This window comes from Ictidomys tridecemlineatus, chromosome 3 (assembly GCF_052094955.1).
Source record: "Ictidomys tridecemlineatus isolate mIctTri1 chromosome 3, mIctTri1.hap1, whole genome shotgun sequence".
NCBI lineage: Eukaryota > Metazoa > Chordata > Mammalia > Rodentia > Sciuridae > Ictidomys > Ictidomys tridecemlineatus.
In genome coordinates, this window is record NC_135479.1 from 146,297,783 (window position 1) to 146,316,050 (window position 18,268).

Consider the following 18,268-nt stretch of genomic DNA (forward strand, 5'->3'; position numbering starts at 1 on the left):
ATTTACTAGATTACTAGTTTATTTTAAAGGATACAACTCAGACATAGACAAGTGGAAGAGATGCACAAGACAAGGTAAAGGAGAAAGGGTATGGAGTTTCCATGTTTTCTCTGAGCACATCACTCTCCCAGTACCTCCACCCAGAAGCTCTCCAGAGCTCATTCTTTTCAGGTTTTATGGAGGCTTCATTACATAAAGCTCAATTGATTAAATCATTGGCCACTGATGATTGAACTCAAGCTCCAGTTCCTCTCCTCTCTGGAAGCTGGGAAGTGAAGCTTAAAGTTCCAACGCTCTACTCACATGGTTGGTTCCTGTATGAGTCAGCTTTGCACCACTATAATGAAATACCCAAGATGGACTGCTTACATAGTAAAAAGAGGCTTGTTTTGATTCGTTGTTCTAGAGGTTAAAGTCAAAGATTGGGCAGCCCCATTGGTTTGGGCCTCTTGTGAGGGTGGCACATTCAAAGCAGGAGCCATGTGTGGAAGTGAGTACTCACATCATGAGCCATGTGAGTACTCATATCATGAAAGATGAATGGGGTGCCACAGCCCCTTTTGACCACACATCTTTAATGACCTAAGGACATCCCACTAGGTCCTACCACTCAAAAATCCAGAGAACCTATCAAATGATATCACTCTGAGGGCAAACTCACACATGGGCATTTGAGGGACACCCATCCAAACCATAGCAGTTCCCTTGGCAAGCAGCTCCTACGCAGGAGCCTTCTACCTTCAGTCATCTCATTAGCTTACAAGAACACTTATTACCTCAGAGATCCCAAGTCTTTAGGAGCTATATTCCAGCGGTGGGGGTTGGGGGTATGGGTGGAGAAGACAAAATAGCATTTCTTATTGTGTTGACAGTCTTACGTATGTCTTTTAAAATGAATTATGTTTTAAAACTTCTATTTAAATGTCATTCTTTTCTTCAAAGTCCTATGGATATTCCACCATATTTATTCTAAAACCTTGAAATTTTTGCTTTTAACATTTGGAGTATAAGAAGTTTGAAATTTTTGCATGCAGTATGAAGAAATGATACATATTTTACCTTTTAACATACAAAAAAGACATTTGTCTCAGCTTTGCTTGCTAAATAGTTTATGGTTGTCCCACTGGAATATGCCACCTCTGTTACATATGAAGTCTCCATCACGTATAAGAGTATGTACTTCTTGAATCTCTTTTATGTTTCACTTGTCTGTCTGTCTGTCTCCAAGGATGCAAACACCACACTGTTTTCCTTACTCTAGCTTTCTAGTTTTGAAGTCTGTTAGAGCAAATTCCCCCACTTCCTTCTTCAAAATTGTGTTGACAACTTACTCCCCTATAATTTCTATTCAATTTTAGGAACAGTTTGTAAAAAATTCTGGGGAAACTTTTCAGATTTTTGTGAGCAATATATAGAATTTATTAATTTTGGAAGAATTATCATCCTTAAAGGTATTGAGTATTCTCTCCAAGAACATGATCTATCTTTGGATTTATTTAGGTCTTTAAAAACATGTTTTCAGTAACTATTTATGATTTTCTTAAGATATTCTATGTATTTCATTAAATTTATTTTTTGTTACTTTTCAGGTTTATTGTTATTGTAAGTGTGTATTTTAAACTCATAATCTTTCAAATGTATCTTGCTGGCATATTCAAATGTCAGTGACATTAATATATTGACCTTGTTTCCAGCAACCTCATTTGCTAGTCCTCATATGCAATGCATAGATTCCTTTGATATGCTGTTTAGATAATAGTCATAATATTGTAAATAACAACATCTTTATTCTTCAGTTCCAACCTTTTGATTCTTTTTTTTTCTTATTGTGCTAATTATCCAGTAAAATGTTGAATAGGATTGGTAATTACGGAACACACTTTTTTCAAAACTTCTTTCACTAGATTTTACCACTCTCTGACTTTAGCCCAACTTCAAAATGAACTGTTTCCTTATATCCTACTAAGCAAAAATAGGTCTCCCAGCCCCTACTGACCCAGACTTCCCCACACAGTGATGAGCTCATTCACCCAAACTTATTCAGCCACTTCCACTTAAGAAAATTGTCCAGCCATCCATAGGACTTTTATTTGGATGATTCACTATTCTCTCTGGTGTAATGTGTCTGAAGTGATTAAAAAAACCTGCTCTTCTCTCTGTGTATCTATATTCTTCACATGCAGGACCATTCATCCAAGGTCAACAGACAAAAACTTATATTCTTCCCCCAATCACCACTAATGATTGGTTTGGGCCCCCAGTATCTTCCACATTAATTATAGTTACAATTCCTTCATTAGTCTCCCACTTTTGGTTTCATTTCCCACCTACCATTTTTCTCACTGCTGCCAAGTTTATCTTTCTACAGTGCACTTCTGCCTCACCCAACTTAAAAATGCTTCGTTGGCTCCTCATTGTCTATTGTATGAAGCCTTAGTTCTCCAGCTGGTCAGACAAGGCCTATTATTCACCTTAGCTAGATCTCTATCATACTAGTCTAGCAAAACTGAAGCACTTATAGTTCAGCTGTGCTGTTCCTTGGTGCTGTGATTTTTTTTTTTTTTTTTTTGCATGCTGATCTCTCTCTTCTTGGATTGCTTACAAAGTAAGACTCATTTTCAAACCCAGATCAGATGCTACTTCCTCTAGGAACTATTAATAAAGAGCTAAACAAATATTTATTGAGTGTTATTTATTATGTCAGGTAACTATACAAATGCAGGGCATATAAAAATACATAAGACATAGTCCAAGTTTGCTAGCATTAGTTAACTATTCTCATTTTTTTGCCTTCCATTAGTCCTAAGTGCCTGGTGCATGATTTTAACTTACATGATTCTTCACTTTCTTGTGGGTCTAACAAATAATTTCCATTTTTGCTCAATACACTCAGAAATGAGTGAATATTACATTCTTTAAATACAGAGGCATATGCCCAGTACTCAGAAAACACACAGTATTCAGCAACATTCATGGATTAAGTTTCCACTAAGAAGTATAATAATAAATAATGAGATCACAGCACAGTACTGGTAGTCAGTCCCTGGCTCAGTCAAAATGATATAGACAGGGTGGTGATTAGGGGTACCTCAGCCGACAGACTGCCTAAGTTTTTATCTCAGCTCTGCTGCCAATAAACTTAGGAAATTTGGATAAGTTACTAAAACTTAGTGCCTAAGTTTCTCCTTTTTAAAATAAGGACAATGATACCTCATTGCCTAACAGTGTTGTTAAGAGGATTCATACCAAAAAATGGTTGTTATTATTACTAATTTGTATATGAGAATAGTTATCTCTCTGATAGTGAGCTGATAGTGCTGGTCAAGCAATTTTTTTTTTTTTACTTCTATGTCTAGCAATGAGACAACTGTCTGTTGTTCTGAGCCAAATAAATGCTCTTACTTAATGTTGATTGAACTAATAGCAATGTTGGAAGAATAACTGGCTCAAGAGAGTTTAAGGCTTGGAATTGAGATTTCCTTTATGTAGAGCTGAATGATACAAGTGGAAAAACCTATATTAACATACACTGATAGAGTTGGCCAGCTATGAACACAGATTGAGACACACAGAGGTAAGGGTCAATGGTATGATAGCTAAGCTGGAATCAGACTGTCTCACCTAGACTCAGTACTCCACCTCTGACTAGTTTTGTGATCTTGGGCAAGTTACCTCTTTGTCATCTTCGTTTTCACATCTATAATAACAGCCCTTTCAGCATACAGTTCTATTGTGGGAATTTGATGAGCTAATGCATGCAAAGCTCTAAGCATACTGCATGGCACATGGTGCATAATAACTGTGAAGAACAACGATGCACATAGTAGACAGAGAACAGATTGAAATAAAATTAACCTAAGTGTTCACCAAGAAAAGCCACAGAGGTATTCAACTGAATAATTCAACTGAGTAATTCCTAAGAGAAAAATAAGGCAATTCTAGTTCTTGATTAAAGTCATTTTGTTTGTTTCTACCTAATTTTCCAACTTATCTCAATTATGTTTGGTTTAGAACACCAGGATTTCACAAAATGTGTTCTATAGAACATCTGCCCTAAAATATCTGTAAGAAAAGGGTTTTGAGTGATGCTGCATGCCATATTCCCTTGGAGATTCAAACATTCAGTAACACTCCAAAGGTTTAGTAAGTCCTGAAATTTTGATTCATTTAGCTTAATCCAGCTTTTCTCAAATTGATTTGATCTTAAAACACTTTTTAAAGTAAACTCTTAAAAATTCCATGAAATTACCATTCCATGGAACAAACATGGAGAAATAATTGCTTGATGGGTATCAGAGTGGCATTTATATCAAAGCAGGGACTGAAGGGTATGGGAAATAAGTGGGAGAAGGAGAAGGCTCAACATCACAGACACCCAAACATATACAATGTTCCTGGGTTTATGTGCAAAATCCCCCTCAAGGGGTTAAAACAGCCCCCCCCCCCCCAATGCCCTCCTCCTGCTGCTGCTGTGCTGGGATCCTATCCTGGCAGATCTAAAGTCTCTTACACGTACTTGACCATCTGCTTTTGGCCACACACTTCCTGAATTTACTTCCTATTTTCTGGGAGAGACTATAAGAAAAACATTTAAAGTGAAGAGGCCTATTGTGGGAACCAGAGGCCAGACCCAGGAGTGGGGGTGGGGGAGGAGGGTGAGTTGAGACTTTCAATCAGATCCAGGACAAGCATGTTCCTCTGAATGGAGCTGAGATGAAAGACACCAGCAGCACCAGTAAAGAGGACCCAGCAGAGCAGGGCAGGAAATGTGCTTAGGAGAAGTAATAGTGATTTCTAAAGTAGTGACCAGAGAGGAGCCTCCTGAAACTCTGTTTAACATATTTTTATAATTCTATTCTTAAAAAAAAAAAAAGGTTATGGGAGTGGTTGTGTTTGTTACAAAGGGGGAGCAGAGTCAATGAGAAAGCACTGATAAGAGAGAGGTATTTAAAATGCTTGCTCTCTACTTAACATCAACCAGAGTTATCTGTGATTTTGCAAGTTAATGTTGTTGTTTGGTTGGTTCCCAAAGGCAAGTGTGCCTTTCTCCCCTTTGCCCTTCCTATGGGTCCCTACTAGGAAGAGAGACTGAGATTCCATCCTAGGTGGCCTGCGGAAAGAGACCTAGTTGTCTTAGTTAAGAGCTTTGTAATGTTGTGAACAACCAATTAAAAAAAAAAAAAAAAAAAAAACAGTCAAAACCTTGACCTTGGGAGAGCATCCAGAGCAAGGAAGGATGCGGGCGGGGGCGGGGCGAGGGCACATTAGTGATGCCTACCTATGGATGGTGGGAGAGGGCTGTTTTATTAAAGTTTCATTACATTTTTTTCCCTACTTTTTCTATAATGAGCTTCTGTTAATTTTACAATCGTGGAAAATTGTTTATGTCTGTGGTTCACACCTCACTTTCTAAGATCTTTAGTTTCCAGAAAACTTGAATATACATCCCACATAAATTTCATTAGTGTTTGTGTCGCGGGGAGAAAGTTTTCTAAGCATAGAGGAGGGGACGGAAATATAACACAGGAAACACACCCTAGAAAGTTTTATCCACATAATTCTAGAAATCGACAGGGGAGAAATTTGCAAGATGCGAGACTGCCCATGAACGTCTGGAGGAAAATGGCAACGTTCTGCAAGGCGGGCGGGGGCGAGTGGCAGCAGAAGTGCTTCGGTGGGAAGGACGGTCACCGGGCAGCCTGCTCCGCCGGAGGTGTGTGGGTGGGGGCGCCAGGTAGGGCAGGTGCCCGAGGTCCTCCGGAGCCGGGGGCGGAGCAGGAAACCGCTGCCTGGCCAGGTGCAGGGCGGAGCCTCCGGGAGCGCCGCAGGTGCGGATGAGCGGGTGTCACCTGCCGGGTGACCAGAACCTGCCCTCCCACCGAGCGGCGCCGGGTGAGGGGAAACCCGAGGGGATTCTTTGGAGATGAGCGTCCTGGGCGGCGGCTGATGAAGAAAGACACAGGAGTCCTGAAACCCCTGAGCTGAAAGGGGCCAGAAAGGGGTCAGCATGGGCTCAGAGCTGCCTCCGTCTTGGCTGCTACTCTTCACCTGGCTCCCAGCAGGTGAGCCGTGGAAAAATGGGACCCATTCTGGGCCCAGGGAGACAGGAAGCCATTGCTTGGCCTTGCAGAGCTGACCGCCAGCAAGGCAGTGGAGGCCTGGGCTGCACTCTGGCGGAGCTCGGACTGGATCGAGTTTCTGCCTGTAGCAACCTGTTGTTTTCCTCTTTTATTAGTCCAGGTCCTTTGAAATCCGGAGCATTTGGACTTTCCCTCCAGATCTATTCTTGATCTTTAAAGCTGAAGTGATAGAAGGAAAAAAAAAAAAAAAGCAACATTCCTAATTACTTTCCCTGTTCATCTGATACTTGCTTTTTGGTTATAGATATACTAGCGACCATATTGGCCCAGAAGTGCATTTCTTTCATTTCTGAGAAGTTATAGTGTATCATCAGCATATGAAGGAATGTTTGACAGAATCCTGAGTCTATTTTATAGACCCCAACATGTGCCTTTTTGCTAACAGTGTTCAGTGCCACTTTCCTACTTTGTAACCACTCACTTCCTTAACTTTACCCCTGCTTGTTAACTCTCCTTCAGGTGCCCAGCCACCTACTGTCTCAGCTTCAGCCTCCACACTAACTCCCTCTCTACTTTGGAAAGCATGATTTTGAGTGTTCTGGGTATGGCTCTGGAAATAGAATTGAAGCATGCACCAGGTAGGAAAGGGTAGCTGGGTGACAGAATGTGCAGGCTTTTCTGGTCTTTTCAAATTTAGGTGTAGGTGTGACTTTGCAAACAAGAATTATAAGTTCCCTTGGAAGTTCCACCCTGTTTTATATCATTTTACCTTTTTCCCCTACCAGTAGCTACCCACTTATCTTTAAGTTGTCAGTAGAAGTTTAGCTCAGAATTTGCTCACAGACCAATATGAGTATGGTATGTTTTTTGAGGGGAAAGAAAGACGTAATATGGCCATGTAGGCAGAATTTCCTTTTTATAGGATTGATAGCACAGAAGCTGTGCTCAGGAGTAACCAAATCTCACCCAGACAGGATTCTACAATAACTTAAGCTTAATGCTAAGAATAAAAGCAAGGGAGGATTGCAAGAGGGTAAGAAAAACAGAAAGTTAGTATTGCCAAGGCCCTCTGGCTTACAAGATTTTCTGGAGAATATAGTTCTTATAAATTGTCTGATACTCCCTAGACAAGATATTGGACACTCACAGTGCATAAGAAAATGGGCTAAACCTCACCTAAATTTAAGTACCCCAAATTCCACTAGAGCAGTCACCAGCTTAGACTGTGAATGCAAATTCAGAAAAATCCACAGTTCACAGTCTTTTTCTCAGTGCTCTGCATGTTCATCTCAAACTCCACAAATCTGGGGTCTTCAGAAGTTATCTGGGCTCTCTTTTCAGAGAAATAGAGGTCTGCTCTCACCTTCCACTGGGAATCTCATTCTCACAGTTAGGATTTTAGAAACAGCAGTTACCTGGGTCAATAAAACAAGAAAAGAAGTCTTACAGATGAAAATCCCTGTAGGGGTATTAACCCAGTCCTTAAATCATCAGCATAATGTTTTAAAAAGCTATCTAACTCTAATGAACAATATTGAACATGGAGCATTTCTCAAATACAGTGAATATAACCAAAGAGTATATTCTTAGAGTAAGCAGCTTGCTAAATGGTCAGGGACTTAAAATCTCTGTGCACCTGCCACAAGGTATTAGTAGCTCAGACACTGAAGTAGTACAATTACACAGACTGCTTATTTGCCTGATGTGCCTTAAAAGGAAACTTGTCTGCATGATATGTTTTAGAAAAAGAGAGTGCCAAAAGAAAGAAAGTCCTAAAATGAACATCTAAGTCCACTTTCATTTCATACATGAGAATTTAAGATTTCAACTTTAACTCCAACACTTTGAAGGGAAATAGCTATTTTAGCAGATATTTTCCCTGAAAAATATATATATATGAATGTAAATAAAATTGCACTCATCTATTTAATGTGGTTTTCCATCAGTAATGTTTATGTGACTCTCTAGGCAATTTATGAAATTGTTCAAGGTTCCAGTAAATAGTGATGACAATAGTACATGAAAGGTTTTTGTGATGTGTAATTAAAATGAAATTTTAAGGCACTTTGTTCAGTTCCTACACAAAGCAAGAATAATAAATATCAGCCTGGTGATAATAGTAGACTCGATTTAGGACCAAGTAGGATTGTTTAAATATAATGTTAAAGAAATTAACTCCCCCTTCCCCTGTGGCTAAGAAACTGAACAGAGAGATGACTGTTTTTCAGCTTTTCATCACTGTTACAAAATAACTGAGATGATCAACTTAAAAAATAGGAAAGACTAAGCACAGTGATGCATGCCTGCCTGTAATCCCAGTGGCTTGGGAGGCTGAGGCAGGAGGATTGCAAGTTCAAAGCCAGCCTCAGCCACTTAGTGAGATCCTAAAGCAAGTGAGACCCTGTCTCTAAATAAAATACGTTTCATTTTGGTTCATAGTTTTGTAGGTTTCAGTCATGGTTGGCCCCATTGCTTTGGAGCCTGTGACGAGGCAACACACCATGGTAGGAATGCTTGGTGAAAGAAGCTGCTCACCACATGCAGTCAGGAGCAAAGAGAGAAAGAGAAAGAGATCTGGGTCCCAATAACCCCTTCAGGGGCATGCCCCAAGTGACCTAAGACCTCCCACTAGGCCCTACCTCTTAAAAGTTCCATCACCTCCCAATGGCACCAAGCTGGGACAAAGCCTTTAAGATCTAGGCCTTTGTTGACACTGCAGATCCAAATTGTAGCAATGATTATCAGGTTAGAACTCAGAATCTACCTCATGTTAACTGCGACTTAGGGAAATTAATTAAACTCCCTTTATCTGGAAAACAGATAAATCTCTACTAAGTAGTCCCCTGCAAACCCAATAAGGCCACCTCTTATCAGGTGGATTAAGATCAAGCACAGCATCTATAGCATGGTCATCACTCAAGAAATATTAGGAATGAGTCCATTCCTTCTGTTCTCACCTCTTTCTTTACTTTTAAAGCAAACCTCCCCAAATGTCTCTTGAGATCAAACTGAAAATCAAGCTTCCTTTCTTTCTTTTCATATGTTTTTCACTATTCCCAGCTAAATACAGTTTACAACGGACATATATGCACATAGGCAAGGTTTATAAAAAAGAAACAAAAGGGTCACAAAAATCTTGTTACCATGTCAGATAAAATCATTATATCAAATATTTAAATTCATATAAATTAATCCTGACATTAAAACTATTAAATAGAAAAATCCAGTAAGTTCATTTCCAGTAAATATGTCTTTTGGAAAATCCTATACTAGAGTGTGTTCATTGTGGTCCATCACCTGTTCTCTTCTGTTTTCAAAGAAGAGTCATCCCAGCTCTCTGATTAGCATTCAGATTCCCACAACTGCAAAGTATAGGCCACTAGTATAATGGTGTCTGGTTTAGGTACTCATTGGTTAGTGTGGCTTGGGGCCCTGATGGAGGTTCTGAGGTCAGGGAGTCTTGTGAAGTTACCACAGTCCTCATACTCTGAGCTACGGAAAAATTAGCTGACAGAGGTGGGTGGGTTTTATTTTAAAAATTTTTTAATTCTTTGATTTTTTTTCTTTAGAAATACATCTTTATCACTCAAATGATGCCTGGATACCTGCTCCTTAGTGCAAAATATTAAGATAAGGTGAAAGTACCTGTAGCTCTTTTGCATTATTTGCTAATATCTCTGGTTGCCTTCACCCAACCTCAAAGTTTATTCTTGGAATGAAAGTTTATTCCTGTCCCCTACCTCCAAATTCTAAAAGGGTGTGCGTCATTTGTGCTTTTGTGAAAACTTTTTAACATTGTTGAGTGGTATTACCTTACAGAACCACCAGTTATCAACTTGTAATGTTTTGGGAAATCAGAAAATGTATCCAGACTAGTAATCTCCCCTGAATGGTGGGGAAGAGGAGTAGATTATTCCACAGACTTCATGAAACCTGATGTGACAGCTAGCAGAGCTTCTCTGTGATAGACAAAGAGACTGCCCACTCAGCTTCTCCTTGCCCCCTTGGAGGCTCCTGAAGTACCTCCCCAGAATCCCAGTGCTCTGTGGACACAGGCAGAACTCTCATCCTCTGTCTTCCTCTCTCAGCCAGTTGTACAGATAGGGAAATCTTGTGTCTTGGACTGGGACAGGGGAATGTTTGAGAGCTGGGACGACGACCAGAGCTCTGGCACTCTCTAATCCTTTGCTCTTTGCCCTATCTCGTACGGTGGAGCAGGTTTGTTTTATTTGGTTGAATCCTGGTATACAGAAATAGAACCAAGTTTGTCTGACTAAATGCCAATTATTAAACCCCTGGCCCCACCCACAGTACAGTGGAGAGAGATGTTGGGAAATTAATGGATTGTCGACTGGGTTTCTTTTAGCATAATAATTTGTTTCGTTGTTTGTAGTCCTAGGGAGAAAATAAAATTACATGTTTTAAGAACTTGGAAGATTCTCACATCTTATCTTTCTGTAGTTCTTATTTCTAGATCTCCTGGTTTGCACATGTTAGAGGACACCAGTGTGATACTTTTCTTCATTTCCCATCTTCAATTAATCCCCCAATTCGATTGCTCAGTCCCACAATCTGCTGCTGCTTTACTGTTGTAGGCAGCAGTACTCTCAGTAGCTTCCGTTGAGCACTTTAACTCTGTCCTCCCCTCTGGGACTGCTACCTCTCTATCCACTTCCAACTGTCCTCTACTCAGATGATAGGTTAACCTACCTGGATTAATTTTTCCCATCTTCACTTGAATCGTGAACCTCCCTATAGCTTATAAGCTTTTTGTTTGGAATTCAAGGCTCACTATCTTGGGCAGCCTTGTTCCCACTGATATGGGCATGGTTTAGTGTACCCCATGTCCCTCTAAAACACACAGTTCTTCCTTGCTTTTAGTCTGGCTATTCTACAAATAGTTAAGTTTAACCATTTATTCTATGAACTTTTAGAGCACTTAAAATTTGTTCCAAACCTATCTTGCATACATTCATTCTTTCATTTAGCCAGTGCTTAATGCAAGCCATGTGCAAGGCATTATGCTGGCAAACAAAAGCCGTCATGGCCCTCACTGCCGTGATACTCACTGTCAAGAAGGGATACAAAGAAATGTACAAAGGCAACTGTGAATGAGGCATATGGTACTACAAGAACGCGTAATGGATGGATTCTGTTCAATCAGGAGGCCCTCCCTGAAGACACAATGCTTGAATTGATAGCTGAGGAATGATCATTCTAAGCCAAAGGAATAGCATGTGCAAGATCACTGGATAGGAGCTCAGTGAGTATGAGAGATGGGAAGAATGCCAGTGTGACTATAGGGAGGCAGCTACTGGGAGTGTGGTAGAGACAAAGCCAGAACCGCGGGTAGGACCAGGTATACTTGTTTTCATGGGCCATAGTAAGAGGTTTAGCATTTGTCTTAAGAGCAATGGACAAGCTATTGGAGGTAAGAGTTAGGGGATGGAACAGCAGTATGGAATCCATATAGAGAGAATTGGAGGGTGTGCATGAATGAGGGCAGATAAGGCAGAATGCAGACTGGAGGTTATGGCAGCTTGTACTAGGATGGTTGTGAAGGTGGAAAGAGATTCCAGAAATATTTAGAAGATAAATAAACCCAACGTGATTACAGATTGCATATGAAGAGTGAGGGAGAAAGAGAGATCAAGGATGATTTCTAGTTTTTGATCTTGTCCATTCACTAATAAACATGTAAGAGACCCAGGTTTGTAGGAAGGATGATGATTTATGCTTGATTCAGAATATGAAACAATCAAGAAGAAGCATCAGGAGCATTGGATTCATGTATCTGTGTAGTGCCTTTTTGTACAGAGATAGGATTTAATATTCAAAGCTCTAATAGTTTCTGAGCCATATTGTAAGACTTATCCATAACAAAGTATTTTGTTTATGTGTTTATACTTGTTTATTGTTGACTCTCTCAGTGAATATAATTTCTAAGAGTAGACCAACCTTGTCTCTTTTATTTGCTGTTGTATCCCTATCATCTAGAATAGTGCTTGGCTCAGAATAGGTACTCAAAAATTGATGCATATGTGCATTCTCATGGGGCCCAAATTTGCATGTGCTCTGAGATTAGTATGTGGGTACATGAGTCACTAATCTGGGTGAATGGCTTTGGGAAACCCCGAGTGTCTGCCCTTCAGCCAGATCTTATTCTTTACCCCTAGTAACCAAAGGAATGTCAAATTCAAATCACCTGAGTGATTTTTTTTAACCTAATAGTTTATCAAAATTTTTTTGAAGATTGAAATTTTCCCCTTTTGGAAAGATTGTGGTGAAGCATGGATCTCTTATTCATTGTTCACAACATTTTTTCCCTAAAATATCCATTAAAATTTAGAAGACTTTGACCTAGCAAGCTCTCACTGAGATACATATTCTACTGAAATAAAAGTATGCATGTAAAGATATACTTATATAAAAATATTCATTTCAGCCCAGCATGGTAGCATACCTTGTAATCCCAGTGACTGGGGAGGCTGAGGCAGGAGGATTAGAAATTCAAAGCCAGCCCCAGCAATTTGGTGAGGCTTTAAGCAACTTAGCAAGACCCTGTCACTGGATAAAAAAAATTAAAAAGGGACTGGGGATGTGATTCAGTGGTTAAGTACTCCTGTATTCAATCCCCAGGACCAAAAAAAAATTTTATTTCAGCAGTTCTTGTCAACATTGTTCATAAAAAAATGAAAAATCAGAAGCAACTTAGATTCCCACTATTAGAAAAATGTGTAAATGAATTACACTTCATCCATGGAGTAAATTTTCATATAGTCACTAATAAAAATGAGATCTGAATGTACTAATATAGACTATGCTATTCATTTGAAGAAAAAGTTGCAAACCAATGTGTATAATATGATTAATAGTTTTTAAAAATAATGTAGGAAAAAGTATAGAGAGTTATACACCAAATTATCAACAATAGTACTTCTAGAGAGTAAAATTCATGGTAAGCAAGGAGGAACTTTCTATTTTACCCTTCTCTATTGTTTATTTTATATTAATCAACAGAAAGAAAGATGTGATTCTTTTCTTCTCCCCGCCCCTTCGGTATTAGGGATTGAATCCAGGGGCACTTTACCACTATGCAATATCCTTAGTTTTTTAAAAAAAATTTTTTTAAGACAGGGTTTTGCTGAGTTGTTAAGGCTAGCCTTGAACTTGTGATCCTCCTGTCTCAGCATTCCAAGTCACTAGAATTACAGACATGCACCACTGCATCCAGCTGAAATAGTGTTTCTGTACAAAATGATGGAAATACATTTGTGAACATCTCTTACATTTATGAAGTCTCCTTAAAGGGTCAAATCACATTTAGAAAACTTATCTAAAAGACAGGTGGCACATTAGAAACAGCATAGGCTCTGTGGCCTTAAGTAAGTTAATGTATCATGGGTGATTTTCTTCACCCATGATATTGAGGGGGGAAAAAGCCCACATATCTCCTGTTTTGTTGGAGTTTTTCTTTTGTAAATATTAAATGAGATAAAATAATGTATATCCAAGAACTCAATATCACGTCTACCAAGAAAGTAAGTGCTCAGTGTCCATCACTGTCCTCCTCGGCATAGCCACATGCTTAGCTCCCTGCCCCTCTAGCCTAGCACTGTTCAACCAGACCTTGTCGCACGCATAATTCCTGGACAAAATTCCTCCCTCCTATCTCACTGTCCTCACCCCATTTCTCCTGTCTCCATACTCTCTCCCTTCTTCTCCATTATTCATTGCCAATCTCTTTCCTCCTTGATTCTTCTAGTATTTACACTGTTATCTAAGGAAATGTAATAAGTATTGATGGTAAATATACTTGGGGAGATAGCTTGCTCAGACGTAAACTCTGATAGGATTGAAAGTGTGTACTTTTTGTTAACCTGCTGAATAGAGCTGAGGAACCTGTGTTTTTGAGAAACACACAGAGCCCAGAACCCCCATCTGTGTCTGCATCAGGCTGCAACCATTACCAGGCATGACTATACTCTGTGGCCTTGCTTACTACCCTGTATTAGTTAGCTTTACAAAACTATAACAAAATACCTGAGACATCAATTTGGAAGAAAGGATGATTTTGATTCACAGTTTTAGAGGTTTCTGTCCATGGTTCATGGCTCAGTTGCTGTTGAGCCTAAGATGAGGCAATGCATCATGGCAGAAGCACATGTAGAGTAGAGCAGTTCATTTCATGGAAGCCGGAAAGCAAAGAAAGAGCTGAAGAGACCAGCATTCCACAATTCCCTTTGAGGCCTAAAAACTTCCCATTAGGCTCCACCTCTTAAAGGCTCCACCTCCTTCTGAGAGTGTCTAGCTGGGTTGTAAGCCTTTAGCACATGGGCCTTTGGAAGACATTCCAGATATAAACGATAACACTCCTTCTACCAAACCAGACCCCTTTGTATGGAACAGAGGAGGAAACACCATGTAGTCCCCTCAAAGCACTCTTTAATTTAAAATATTTTATTTTGCATCTATATTCCTATACTATGTAGATGATATCATCTATGAACTGGAACATCTTCCTCAATTTGATACAACATAAGAGAGAAAGACTGAATTAAAAGATGTACAAAGATAAACCTGTGTTTGGGAATATAGGTATTTAGCTGCCAAATACTTGGCTTTTATAGGTCTATTTTGCTTTTACTTTACCCTGGGATGGTAGTGTCCCCTTGGCATAGCACCATGGTCTTGGAAAGTACCTTGTGGCGGGAAACAGAGAATCCCCTTTCCCATCCGTCCTTCCCATAACTCTAACATCTTATTCTAAAGTTTCCTTTTCTACCCTTCAATGACAGGTCTCCCTCTCTTCCTCTTTCACAGATGAGGCAAATCAAATAGGCTCGCTGGTATACAGAGCTACAGAGTTTTTAATATATTAATTCATTTATTGCAATGAAAAGACTATAATGATAGTTTTCATTTGTATAATTTTAATTCTTTCAAAATGATTTTTTTTTACATGCTGGCCTCTAATTTAGTCTCCTAAATTAGACAAGATCAGTACAAATGGTACAAATGAGGTCTGACGTGTATTGAATGTCTACCATGTGCCCGGCTCTTTGCTAAGTGGGGAACATTTATTATCCTTTAACCCTAGGAGGCATGTATTGACATCACATATAATTTTGCATATAATGAGAAGGTGTAGTTTGGAAATAACTTACCAGGCCTCTAGGGTGAGGAGTGAAGGCAGAGTCTGAACAGAGGGAGTCAGGCTCCAAACTTAAAATTTTCAAGAGCAAATGATAACAGACAGTTAGGTGGCGATGGATCTGGAAGAAGGAAATGCCCTTAAATCAAGGGAATTTAAGAATTTGGAAACTTTTGGTGCTAAGTTTGAAAGAACAAGGATGCCATCAAGATGTTTATTTTGAAATACCCAAGGGGCTATTTCTCTTTTTGAAACTGCACATATTTTCAACACAGATTCTGCTTGTTTTTGGTCTCTTCTTCGAAACCCTACCTACTTACTGCTTAGTGTGGATGCCCAGTGTGGTTCGTTGTACAGAAAAGCAAGAGACTAAGGGTAAAGAGAGATGGAAGATTTTGGCCTTTGACATAGGCTTTTGCTACTTACTTTTTCTCCTTCTCAATCTGGAAAATTGATATTTTTAACAGTCCAGTGCCTGACTTCCACCTTGGAAGATTACGCTTGCCTACTTGGGGAAAAAATGAGTTTTATGTGTCATTAGGACTTAAATTAAAATCTTGGTGCTGATATGTATTAGGTTAGGTGTGTGTTGGTGTGTACATGGGGGCTTGGCTAATATCCTCTGAACTTTTGTCCACATAGGTGAGCAGAGCTGATCCTGCTCTAAGGGGGTTTTGAGATGATTACAGACAAAGAACATATATTATCTGGTGGACAATAGATGCTGAGGGCCAGCAGCAGCAACTGAGAAGGAAGAAGTTTGCTGGGTTGTTAAGACCTCTTCTCTGGGGACTCCTCCAAGTGTGTGGGCGTGGGTGTGGCAGGGCAGAGGGTGAAGGTGTGAGATCTGTGCGAGATGATGTGAGGCTGGCATTCCCCTGGAGAGAGGGTGAGTGAGCTCAGTATGCTCAGAACACGTGGGGACCTCATATATGTTAAGCCTCAAAATTCATATGGGGGGGGTGAAGTTGTAGAGAGAATAAAGAGCACCAGGCAGCAGGGCCAGCACTGACGCTGGCAAAGGTGAGTTGGGTTCCCCAGACGTGCCTTGCCCATAATAAGGGCATTCACATAAGGAGATCTAGTGTGTATTTGGTGATCAAGGTGATTGCTCTTGTCCTCATTTCCCTCCCTCAAAGGGATCAGATTCACCAATCTTCAAAGCTTCTGGTGCCAGCCAAATTTTTTTTTTCTGACCCTCAGCAAGCCTGCCCTCCCCTCTCCCAAATGCTCCATCTCTGTACAAGTAATGTTGACTAGAGTCTTTGAATAGACTATATCAAATTACCCTTCCACCAAATAAAGAACGGGTAGGTTATTAATCGCCATGCTAGAGTGGCAATCAATAACCTGGCCCCAACCGCCAATTTGCAAACTTTGAATGCTAATTATTCTTCTTTTTGTAAGAAATAGCCAGGCAGAGTGGCAAGAACACTGCTCGGGGACAGAATGTTGCCTCTGACTCCCTTAGAAAAACATAGATGGAGATGATTCACTTAACTTTTCCAAGCCTCAGATGTGTTGCATATGAAGTGAGCACAGCTTGTCTCCTTCCAGGATCATGTTAATGTGTAAATATATATATATATATATATATATATATATATATATATATATATTGGAAGGTGCTATGTGAATCTAAGGTTTTGTTTTTCTTCAGTCAGTATGTTTTACTGAATAAAACATGCCCTTGTTGACAATGGCAGTCTCCACTCATTACCAGAATCTTATCTGTAGTGCTTCTATTGTTCAGTGAAATCTGCGATGGCTGAAAGCTGCAAGGTCTATTTCAGGACAATTCTGGAAGAACAAACAAACAGCAAAGGGGTTGGTGAGGGAGGAGCAAGAATAAAAGAATCAGACTGTGAAATAATCCATGATAGACTTAAGGTACGCACAGGGGCCTTCCATTCTGATTGGCCTGAGTTCTAAGAATCCTATGGTTGGTAGAAGTAGCAGCTATTTTCCCCCAAACTCCTGAAGGTTTATTCTGAAAACAATGCTCTTTTCCATTCACAGCTGAATAAGGAAGTCACCTTTCTTCTACTTTGATGCTTTAGAAAAACATACAGAAATCACCTGTGAATTGGAAATAGGCAGTGGATTGTGATTTAGACTCCTCACCATACCCCAGCCTCCCCCCCCAGCAAGGCTGCCATTAGCCCCCCTTGTTTATTCCCCCACCTCCCTGGCAGCCAGAGGCACCAGCTTGAGTGGATTCCTTTAGGCTCCCTAAGTAACTGCCCCTTCCTGATGAAAGTCTTTGCTTACTCTTTTTCTTCTTTCCTCAGTGAGTTTCCCTGCCCTTTCCCTATTTGCCTGCATAATCCTAATCCCACCTGAGCCTTAGGGTCCAGTTTAAATCCCTTTATTCTGTGCAGTCTTCCTGCCCATGTCTCCCCTGCCACGAAGCAGAGCCCTCTTCCTCACATCTGTCATAGGAGCAGGGTGGTGGGGAGGGGCATCTTTATCACAGCCTAGTCTTGGGGACGTGACAGGTCATTTCTGAGGGCCAGAGCCTGCCCTGAGCCGCATTCCACTGTCCCTTCTGGACATGAGAAAATCAGGTGACAGTACTTCAGAGGATGGTTTCATGAGGGCTGTGGCCAGAGATGAAGCAGGACCCAGAATCACAAGGCTTTCGCTATCAAGACGGGCCCACGACAGGCCCACTGAGCTGCTTTGCGAATGGGGACACTCCACCAAAACGAAGGTGGCTCCCCCTGAAAACTCTCTGGAAGAAAATGCTAGAATCCCCTTCTCCTTGGCTCTCATAAGGGAAAAGAGGGAAGACACTCAGACGCGAACACAGCAGTGTCCGTGTAGGTTCTGATCCAGGCATCAAAGTGAATTAGTTCATTCATTCTTGCCAGGACCTGATGAGGTTAATGCAGGTTAATGATAACCTCTTTCTGGAGATGCTTGGACCCAGAAGTGTTTTAGATTTTTGAGTTTTTCAAATTTTGGAATATTTGCATAGATTTTACCTGTTGAGCATCCCTAATCTGAAAATATGAAGTCTGATATGGTCTAA

The 18,268-nt window shown here is 40.3% G+C and overlaps 1 protein-coding gene across 5 annotated transcripts in view; it reads left to right on the forward strand.

Moving 5' to 3' along the window:
* Positions 1-5,759: 5,759 nt before the first annotated feature.
* Ildr1 (immunoglobulin like domain containing receptor 1) overlaps positions 5,760-18,268 on the forward strand; it is a 32,639-nt gene continuing 20,130 nt past the window's right edge. For 2 of the 5 annotated variants that reach the window (XM_078044136.1, XM_078044133.1), the window contains exon 1: positions 5,765-6,062. In XM_078044136.1, coding sequence (XP_077900262.1) covers positions 6,008-6,062 — 55 coding nt within the window. In that variant the 5' untranslated portion in view covers positions 5,765-6,007. Of the gene's footprint in view, positions 6,063-18,268 lie in introns of all 5 variants that reach the window. The other 3 variants (XM_005327657.4, XM_078044135.1, XM_078044134.1) reach the window with 2 other exon arrangements.